The sequence below is a fragment of the Seriola aureovittata genome, chromosome 14, assembly GCF_021018895.1.
Source record: "Seriola aureovittata isolate HTS-2021-v1 ecotype China chromosome 14, ASM2101889v1, whole genome shotgun sequence".
NCBI classification, from domain to species: domain Eukaryota; kingdom Metazoa; phylum Chordata; class Actinopteri; order Carangiformes; family Carangidae; genus Seriola; species Seriola aureovittata.
The window spans coordinates 14,568,926-14,580,137 of NC_079377.1; the positions used below are offsets into that span (position 1 = coordinate 14,568,926).

General features: G+C 38.6%; 1 protein-coding gene across 2 annotated transcripts; it reads left to right on the forward strand.

The window, feature by feature from the left end:
* Positions 1-202: 202 nt before the first annotated feature.
* On the forward strand, positions 203-9,425 carry anxa11a (annexin A11a). Of its 2 annotated transcripts, none has more exons than XM_056395992.1 (15): positions 203-321; positions 2,175-2,444; positions 3,253-3,335; positions 4,022-4,387; positions 4,576-4,663; positions 5,180-5,274; positions 5,589-5,702; positions 5,911-6,001; positions 6,522-6,601; positions 6,689-6,745; positions 6,878-6,971; positions 7,132-7,227; positions 8,330-8,388; positions 8,490-8,612; positions 8,730-9,425. In XM_056395992.1, exons 2-15 carry the CDS (start codon positions 2,177-2,179, stop codon positions 8,787-8,789), a joined length of 1,674 nt encoding a protein of 557 aa, XP_056251967.1. In that variant the 5' UTR covers positions 203-321; positions 2,175-2,176; the 3' UTR covers positions 8,790-9,425. The 2 variants fall into 2 exon arrangements, with proteins under 2 accessions (XP_056251967.1, XP_056251968.1); XM_056395993.1 differs by having other exon boundaries at positions 4,166-4,387.
* Positions 9,426-11,212: the final 1,787 nt, after the last annotated feature.

Below are 11,212 nucleotides of genomic sequence, written 5' to 3' on the forward strand. Positions count from 1 at the left end.
TTTAAAATTAACAGGTGGTTTAACACAGTCTTCCATCTTACGTGGACAGCATTCCTTTTGGGCAACACACATGCTGTCAAATAATAGACCTATTGTGAAATATTTATGTGTCACATTTTCCATCATGTCATTAATGTTCATGTATCTATAGGCTACGTGTTGTGTCTATCTCACAGTTTAAGGGACTGCTCCTTGACGGACAGGACAGATAAATGGGTGGGTTCCTTTAATGGAAACTATGAGTCCCACCCACACTGTTTCAATACGTTCTGTACTAAGACGGATCTAGGAAACACAGGAAGAAACTGCAAGCTGACTAAAGTAAGTGCTAAAATCAAATAACTACTCAAAGAGGCTGAGCTAGAATAATGACCGACACATCTAAGTTATATTTTGATGAGTGGCAACTCTTTTTGGAGTTGTTTTGTGGTGTAACGTCACTCTGCTCTCTTCGACGCTGTCGCTAGCTTCCCGACGTTGTTGCAGATTCCCCTGTGCATTAAGCTTATCCATTTACGGCTACAAGAAGGTTGTATTGTCAGTTTGCTGCTGAAATTTTGATCACTTCTGTATGGTTAGCTATCTAGCTAAGATATGGCATATGCCTGGGCTCGATTGACAAGATGAATCGACCCACATTATGTAACTTCCATTGGTAGGTAACTAAGCTAGTTTGCAATAAGAGATTCGTCCAGGCCTGGAATGGCGTTGGATTTGATAGGTCGGTGTTCAAAACTAGATATTTGCCCGTGTAGTAAACCTAAATGTATTCCAAAGGCTAGTATAATCACTTCCCATGGTGTCAAACTACCAGCGTAACGTTAGTAAACCCATAGTATACCCACCGATATAGCAATGCTATATTTTTAAGTGAACTGACACACCTAATGTTAGGACATTAACATTAGCTAATAGCAACCGTAACCATTTGGTAACACATTAGGAGGTTGTAAATTCCTTACATCAATGGTTCTTTTTCTTTTGCTTTCTTTTCTTTTGACCCTGAAATGATAACTATCTTTATTAGCACCCCAACTCTCTTAGTAAATATGGTTGTGAGTTGGTTTGCAGCTGTGCAGTGTGGTTACTCAGGTCACAGTTTTCTCACAGTTTGTGTGAAAGCAGTTAGATGTGATGGCTTTGCGTCTGCACAGCAGCTAAGTGTGATATTTCTCAACATGAGCCTTTAAACCCTGAGGCAGACAAATTACATTTTGTTTTGACCTCATGTGTTGTATATATATATTCAGTGATTATAATCGTTGATCAAGTATTTCACAACACCAGAAACAGGGCATGGGAAGGAAGTGCATGAGCAGTTAAAAGTATTTCATAGTTTACTTTTGAGTTATTGTGATAGCAAAAACCCCTGTCTTCAATAATATGAAAGCAGTTAAATATAGCTAGATAAAATATTACTCTATTCACTGGATATAAATTCATCTAACTCGTATGATTTGACCTCTGTCTTTCACATTACACAAGGTAGCTTTCTCGTCCTGTGTGCGTTTTCAAACGCAGCAACGTCTTTTTTTTTTTCCTGTGTCCATAAAATGCAAATTGTTCCGTTTAGGTCCTCTGAAGTCAGTTTCACCATGGAACAAGTAGGTCTCTTGGAGCAAAGGCTTTTCATACTAGGCTAAACCAAAATGAAAGTTTCCTCACCACCACACAACTCATCTAAAATGTCTGTGATTCAAAACTCTTGGAAGGAGTTTGCCCCTCATTAGATTGCAGTGACAGTGGCACTGACATTTAACATGGCTGTAGCAGTTTGCCTATGTGTGTATTTAAAAGTAAAAACACTGAGACAAGGACCTATAAAGCAAACTTATATTATATGTAATGCCCCCATACAACAACTAACTCTATAATTATGGTGAGTCGGAGTTACAATTTTCAAAGCAGACATAGTATATAAATGCACAGTGAAGAATTCCTCCCAGTGGGAAAAGATGAGGAGGGCAGAGTGGGAGTATTTTTAATTCCTATGTTCCCATGTTAGTGCATCCAATATGTATTTAGGGTGTTCTGTCTTTTAATTCTTTTAGAGTATTTGTCAATGGAACTGGTGCATTTTTGTGTCAGTGGCTGCCCAAGATTAACATTGTATTTTTTAGTGATGGGTCATGTTTGGCAGTCCTTTGACTGACAGTTCTGTTTTATGTTTAAAGTCATGAGCTACCCTGGATACCCACCTCAGGCAGGTGCTTACCCACCTCAGCCTGGTGCTTACCCACCTCAGCCTGGTGCTTACCCACCTCAGCCTGGAGCTTACCCTCCCCAGGCAGGAGGCTACCCGCCACAGCCAAGTGGCTACCCGCCACAGGCTGGCGGCTACCCCCCGCAGGCTGGCGGCTATCCACCACAGGCTGGCGGCTATCCACCACAGGCAGGAGGCTATCCACCACAGGCTGGAGGTTATCCTCAAGCACCACCACCAGGTAAGCAATCATGCATCACTGCAAAAGAAATGGTTCAAAAAGGAAATGTTAATTTGCTCTTTTGCCAATAATTAGATATTGATGCAGCTCTCATGTCTGTATGGTAAATATGAAGCTTCTGCCAGCAGTCACTTAGCTTAGCATAAAGACTGGACACACAGGGAAAAAGTAGCCTGGCTCTTTCCAGACCAACAAAATAGTGTTCTTTTTCATCCAGATCCCAGTAAGAAAGTGAATAGGCATATTTCCCAAAATGTCTTAACTATTCCTTTTAAAGAAACACTATAAAACAAATGTCATAGAACTTATCAAATTCTTATGCTATAAAATAATAGTAAAATATTTGCCTACCTTCACATCTTGCACACACATCAGAGCAACATGAGCCTCCCTTTAGACAATGTAATTGTACTTGCAGAAAAATTAAGTTGATGTGAAACACTGAGTGTTATAGTCAAAATATTCTGGTGCCCATTGTAGAAAGGGTGACTCAGTTATGTTGTGTTTGTAGGCAAAAAGGATCATGAGACTTATAATTAAGAGAAGAATTTTTTTCCATCAAAAATAAACAAACGTCTGCTGTTGCTAAGAGAAACAAGTCCCACAGTTCATCCTTCACATAGTACTCCCACTGTCTGTCCAGCACTCTTTTCCCTCCCTGTTAACTAGTTGGAAAGTGAGAAAAAGAAAGTTTCAATGAGAGGGGTCATTTCTGTCTCAGTTTAATATTCTCAGTTCTTTCAGGTATTTAGTAGCACACTACATCCTCAACTTTCTCAAAAAGTTTTGACTTTGTTATCTTCTCCAGGAAGCTGGGGTGGTGGCCCAGCTGGTGGTTATCCCTCCATTGGGCTTGACAGCTTATCTAACCCTGGATACAACGCTGGCATGGTAAGTTATCCTAAAAAATCCCCTTCACCTGCACCTAGAAAATTCTTAATTAATATATGTTTAATGAAATGTCATCAGATTTTTGCGTTGAATATTCCAATTAGCATGAATTACACAGCCATTAATGGAATATCACATCCTTTCACTTTACGGTAAGACTTTTCCAAAGCCCGCATCCTAAAATCATCAACACTTCTATTTTTCCTTGTCAGTGTCTCTTTCAAGTTCCTTTGCATGAGAACAACTGTCGTATACTTGATTCTTATTGGTCCCTTTGAAAATGTATCAGTCTGATGCAACTTTTTTTTAACCTCTTATACTTTGTCCTCTCTGCTGTATTTGTGTTATCAGATATCTGAATTTCCATTCTATAATAAAGCACGGCCACACTTTGTTTGGATACTTGTACATCATGTAGATTGGTATTGGTTCAAAATATCAAGAACATTAACTTCAGCTTCTCCTCTGAAGTTAGACCAAGGATAGGGGACATTCCCTTGAAAATATGTTAAAGTTAAACAGTGATGTAGATAGTAGTTATTTGAAATACAATTCATTAAAATATTGCAAAGTAAATACAAATAATCTAATCCAAAAAAAGTGTGACCAGCTGTCTCTGCTTTGCATGAAATACTTTTCAAGGATGTGTGGACATATTATGCAATTCCAATCTTTCCAAATCCCAGGCCAACCAGATCTCAGGCATGGGGGGTTTTATGCCAAACCCATCCATGATCGCCCAAGCCCTTGGGGGGTACCCATCTCTCCCTCAGCATGGTGGGTATGGTGCCCCCTCCCCTAACCAACAGTCATATGGCCTGTACCCACAGCCAGGAGGGACCATGCCCCAACACCAAGGCCCAGGGATGAGCTATCCTGGTCAGCCTGGACAGCCTATGGCAGGGTACCCTGGTGCACCCTCACCTAACCCTCCCATGCCTGGTTATGGAGGAGCACCAGCACCTATGCCAGGATACCCAAAGGTCCCATCACCAAATCCGTCCATGCCAGCCTATGGAGGAGGAGCCATGCCAGTAGCTCCACCAGTCAATGTAAGAGACACTGAAAATGCTTTTTTGACCCCAAAAAAATAAAAAAATCTGTCTTCTTATAAGGCATCACCATTGTGATATGCTGCACACACACTTTTAAACATTAACAATGTAATGTCAGAAACACAATGAACTCTTTGTTGGAATAACATTGTCACATTGCCGAAATTGCTGTATTGTTATGTCAGAGGGGATTCAGGGGAACAATCAAGGACTTTCCTGGAGCAGACCCACTCAAAGATGTGGAGGTTCTGAGGAAGGCCATGAAGGGCTTTGGTGAGTGCTATGGGCAGAGACCTTAATCGGAGTATGCTGCTTATTTTATTATTTTTTATCTATATCTATCTTTTTCTTTAGTAATGTCGTCTGGATGAACTGGATGTTTCCCATTTGGGAAGTTGTGTTCTAGCTGTGTATTCTTTTTGGCCATCCCCTCTTAATTATGTAGTTGACTAATTGCTTGAGAGGGTAGGAAGTGTTTAGTTGATTCATCAATTTTAATAGTCTTTTTCAGAATAATGAATTTCTAATCATTTGAAAATTATAGTTATATTATAGGAAGAAAAGGTACATTTTAAAATTAAATCACCAAATCAACTAGTCAAAGACATCCGATAACTCTTAACTGAGACTTTCTTTAGTCATGGGCAGCTGCAGTTGTTTTCTTTAGATTCTTCAGACTTCTGTATTTCGAAAGAGACTTGTCATTTCTAAGTATAAATAAATGTTTCAGATACTAAGTCATGTTTTTTTTTATCTGTCTGATTTGACATTGTGGGCTTGTCTGTGCAGGAACTGATGAGCAAGCCATCATTGAATTGCTGGGGAGCCGCTCCAACAAGCAGCGTGTGCCTTTGCTCCGGGCTTACAAAACTTCCTATGGGAAGGTAACAGTTCTGTTCATGCTTATTGTTTGATTTATATACTGTTAGTCTGATAACATTAGAAGCGCTTCTACTTTTTAAAAATTGTTTGCACAACAAACACCAATATAGAATCATTCGTGGCTCAGTGTGCATTACCTAGCACTGCTTAATGGGGACAAGCAGACAACAGGTGCTGGTGCTGTCAGTAAAATGGAAAGGGGATTGAATGTCCTCAGAGCTCATTACAGTTATGCCACAGAGCCTCTTGCAGTGAGTTTTTCACAGCAGCAGTTAATGATGGTTTTGAGTTATTCCAAGCATGTTTCCGTTTTTAGGATCTGATTAAGGATCTGCATTCAGAACTGTCTGGAGACTTTAGGAAGCTGGTCATGGCCATGTTGAAGAGCCCATCTGAGTTTGATGCCTATGAGCTCTACAGTGCCATCAAGGTAAATGCTTAGAAAATGTTATAAAAACACAGAAAAAGATGTGTGTTTACAAGATATAAGATAAATGTATTTAAAATAAAATAAGAAGCTGCATTAGTTGTACGTTTGGATAAAGATTCACTAAACAAAAATGAGCAGGAAGAACTTTGGCTGCTGCAAGGCCAGAGGATGAGGTTGTCGGATTATCATTGTTCTGTCTTCCAAACAGGGAGCTGGAACTGATGAGGCTTGTCTGATTGAGATCCTGTCTTCTCGCTCCAACGCTGAAATCAAGGAGATAAACCGCATTTACAAACAAGGTGAGATGCCTCAGGGTGGTTAATGCACTGCTTTTCTCCACGGCTCTGTTCATCTTTATCTCACAGCATCACAACACTGCTTTGAAAGGGTTTTATTACATTAGGGGATAAGCTCAGCGTAGCTAGATTTGGATACCACCATAAAATTTCTAAATGCAGATGCTATGGTGAGGAATTTGTCGCACATAAACTCAGATATTAAGCGCTGGCCCTTTTTAGTCAACAATAAGACATTGATATCAAGGATTCATAACTGCAAATGTATTAAGGTATAACAAAGTTTTCCTCATTTTTATTGTTTATTTAATTAATTGTTCAGCATTGTTTGCTATTTTATTTTGTAGAAGTCTGCAGTATGCTAGTTTTCCTTGCCAAGAAATCTGGTATTGGTCACCATACCTACAGGATATGCCTGAAAAACTCCTATTATATCCATCTTGATTTTTTTAATATATTCTTCCTTTCTGTGACCTTGTTTTGTTTGACTAAAATTGTGCCATTACTTCTATTGCCATTTCAGAATACAAGAAGTCACTGGAGGATTCCATTAGTGGGGATACCTCGGGCCACTTCCGCAGGCTCCTGATCTCTCTCGCCCAGGTACAGATATAATACAAGTGAATTATCTGTGTGCCTGAGCAACTACCTTCAGATTTAATTTGGAATGTTTTTCTCTGTACTTTGAAGGGCAATCGTGATGAACGAGAACATGTTGACGTCTCTCTGGCTAAACAAGATGCTCAGGTTAAGTCGGCGTCCTTTTCATTAATAATAAATGTTTGAGGATTTATCTGCAACCATGTAATTCTTAAATCAATAACTTGATGTATTGATTACAAACACATTGCTTTGTACATATTGCTGGTCTTGTAATAGGCCCTGTATGCTGCTGGAGAAAACAAGCTGGGAACAGATGAGTCCAAATTCAATGCTATTTTGTGCGCCAGGAGCAAACCCCATCTCAGAGCAGGTATTCTTTATGAAAATTAATAAGGTTCAACATTTAAGACATGTCAGAAGATAATAAAAAACCAACCCACAAATTCAAGTTTTAGTGTTTTGCTAGCTATATTACTGATTGTGCATGTGTTTGTGCGTGTATTAATGTGTGTGTGTGTGTGTGTGTGTAGTGTTTCTCGAGTATCAGCACATGTGTGGCAGAGATATTGAGAAGAGCATTGGCAGGGAGATGTCTGGAGACCTTGAGAGTGGCATGTTGGCAGTGGGTAAGAACACACAAACACACGCACACACACACACCTATTCAAGTCTTAGAAGGGGCCACACCCATGTATTGTCTGGAGACTCAGAATTTGTTCCACATAAATAGTTCATAACGAGAGGCATGACCACAGTACATGTCTGATGTAACATTTAACAATTAAACATTTTCCATACTCATTATATATTGTGTTTTATAACAGCTTACTTAATACACAATTGAAAATGTACTGTAGTACTGGGGCAGGGTTCCTGTTGAATGTGTAATCTTTTTGTTTTTCCCTTTTTTGCCAACATTTCTCAGGGTTATGGTACAGTAACCTGATTTTAGATGTGTTTTTATTTGAATCCTTCCATCGTTTTTCACACTCGGTCAATACAACCTAATCGTGAGGTGGTGTGCGCTGCAGTGCTGGATGTTTGCCATTGTTTTGACACTGTTTCATTTCACTCTGTCTTTGTTTATGATTTCACTTTCTGTTTCTCATTCACACTTACATTTTTTTCAAAATATAACTCACTTTGAAGCTGCGGGAATCAATATTTGGCCACTGGGGTGCTGATTTAATATCACCTTTATAAAGTTGTTATTGCTAACACATCAGCGGTTGCCTGCATATCTAGCAGACACAGCAACATTATCAACTCACAGGGTTCGTGTTGAATCTAAGTCCAATATTTATTCTTCTTTTAGCTCTGTTTTGGTCTCCACCACTTCCTGAGAAAAATATCTGGCTCTTTAACTAGATGTTGAGCTTTTTCCATCAGCTAGTTGATGAAGTTTTTTTGTCTGCCATTTTGTGACATAACAATAATGATAATCCTCAATGGGTTTTTCATTATGAGTGACCCTTCTTCAGAACCAACATACCCTTTTTTTTTTTTTTAAATATTAAAATATTGATTAATGCAGCTTTGAGTTTGCTTTCTTTTCATGTGTGTATAGCTTGATTTTACATAGTTCACTTTTTAGTTGGTACACAAGTGAAGTATTGCCATCTTCATCATCCTCCATCTCTTCTTGCTCTAAAGACTAAGAGACGAAGTATGAATTAATGGGTACATTCTGCTTGTGTTGGCGACAAGTAAATATTTTCTTTGTTTCAGTGAAGTGTATTAAGAATACACCTGGATACTTTGCTGAGAGGCTTTACAAGGCCATGAAGGTGAGACTCAGCGTTTTGTTTGGATTGTAATTTTCTATATATTACTAAGTAAGTGCAGAATAGTATTTGATTTATAATTGTGTGTATGTTCGTGTGTTCAGGGAGCTGGGACCAAGGACAGAGCTCTGATCCGCATCATGGTCTCCCGTTCTGAGGTGGACATGCTGGATATCCGCCAGGAGTATGTTAAAAACTACGGCAAATCGCTGTACACGCACATCTCTGTAAGTATCTTCATCATATACTACATTTAATACAATAGAAATAACCCCTCAGTGTTGTGTATGATTTTTTTTTTTTGAATCATGAATTATTTGCTGATGAATTTGTTTAATTTACAGGGAGATACATCAGGAGACTACAAGAAACTCCTACTGAAGCTCTGTGGGGGCAGTGACTGAACGGAAAACAGTCTCTACTACTTTATAGAAATTTCCTATAAATATCACTTTTCCGCCCTAGCTATGCACACTATACACAAACCGCCAAACTGCATGCCAAGCCAATACTCTCTATGCCAATGTTTACTGAGTTGTAATAACCTCATACATATCGCTGCGTACAATTTCTTTTCTATATGCAGTATGCACAAAAAAAAAAGATTTATATTTTTTCACTTGTGATAACTTTTATCATTTGTGTTGAATGTGGATGGCCATACAATAGATTTGTTTGAGATTGCATTTGAATTTTAAGAGCTATATATTTTTAAGATATTTTATTTCAATTGTTCAATATGATCAGATGTCTAATGATATCTGGAATGTTTATCAGCTTGTTTTCTAATGTTCAGCAATGCTGAAGAAAGTATGAGACATAGGATACATCAGCTAAGTACCAAAGTTAACGTATGCAACTATACCATCTCTTCTCTATTTTGTCTACACTTTACAATTCTTTGTTCATCAGAGTTGTGCTGTATTTGGGGCAATCTGTGTATCATATACCTGCTCTTGTAGCATGTAAAATCATAGCCTTACATTTCATAAATTGTTGGTCATTTTATCAGGTCTCAGAAAATAAACATTAAGATGGCACACTGGAAGTATTTGTGGTTCATATACATTCAAATTATTTGAAAATCCCTCTGATGTCAAACCCTTTCACTGGTTCATAAGCAGATGAGTTGGAAAGGTTTATACACAAGTAGTCACTTGGGGGTAGCCTCAGTTTACCAGTAGAGGGCAGTGAAGTCTTTATGTCAACCCCAGCAGCTACACCAAAAGTATGAATTCCAACCAGCAGAGTTTACATGGATCATTATTTAAAGGCATTAGATCAATACACATGGTCACATTTCGGTTTAAATGTGTATACGCTGCATAGTTCTCCTACACTGAATATGTTCAAGCCTCAATATCCGTGGCAAAAACTAACTGCTGATTCTTAAATACACGGCGTTATACATGGTCAATACAGATACATAATTTCTCATTCCTTGAGTGGTGTAAAGTCAGCATGTGTGGTTGCACGTGAAGTTCTCCACGCCTTATTAACTCCTGTTGGTTTCACTTTAAATACCGTTGAACACACTTGACTGTAGAGATGTGGCTCTGCGCTCGGCTGGCTACAGTGTGTATGTGTGTGAGTGTGTATGTGTGTGAGTTAACTGCACTAGGATCAATAACTCTGAAGTGAGGAGGAGGGAGCATGTGGAATTGATAGCATCCATAAAACTGCCTTGGCCACATTAACCAAGTCTAGCATGTCTGCAGTGCTGTCAGAGGCCTGGGGGACCCTTTGGGTAACAGCCATGCTGGAAAAGTCATTTTTGATCACATCGTGTTAAAATCCACTAGAAGTGGCAGAGAAGGCCTGAGGGCTTTAGATAGATGTTTAAATTACAATAACTAGAATTTTAATGAAGATTAGATGCGATTAGATTGGTTTGGAGAAGATAATTTAGACATCATTAGATTAATTTTTTATAAGGAAAGTGTTTCAGCATGTATCTGCCAACACTGTAGTTTTGATATTTAATTATGATCAGAAACTTCCCATCTGTTGCAGGTGTCCAGCTGAAGGCTGTGTAATTCACTGTTAATTAAAAATCAAGCATTGTCTAATTTAATGTCTATTATAACTGATCTAATCATTTGGGAATCCTCTCACTGTGCTTTGGGGCCTGATATATTGTTGGAAAATTATGGCTTTACATTAAAAATGTCTTGGTATGATGATGAAGGATGCCAACAAACTTATTCTCTTCTAACATACTGTTGCTGCCCCCTTCTTAATTTGGGACGTGCCCATTCAAAACTTTGGGAACAACATCATCCTTGTGCGTTCTCACAGGATGAGAGAAAATGGATACAACGAATGCTGAGAATGAATTGCGTAGATGCAGTGAATAAAAGTCTAAAAAGTGAGTGGACAATAAAGTTGTTTTTCCACCCTTAGCCGGACAGACTTTCCATTTACTGGATCTCTATTCAGACTGTCAATAAAAATAAAAAAAATCCATAAAATTTTCAGTTTGAGACAATTTGGCCAGGATAAATGATGGATATGCTTGTTGACAGTCTCTTCAATAAAAGATAAAGCTATTATCCACCCTGATCCTGGCTACCTGATAAACAAATCTGTTTAATAATATTTCAGTAAATTATCAGACAGCTAGAAACACAACCCTTGTTGTCTAAATAATAAACTCATTCATACCCCCAAGATAAAAAGCATCAGGCTGTCTTCTCTATTCAAATGCGCGTCCTCAGAAGTAGGGTACAGACACAACCGTCCAATCTGTGTCAGCAGTGGGGACCTGCTTCCCTTTGATATGAATGAATTGTAATTAATTTTTCATCTAAAGGGATAGCACATGGTT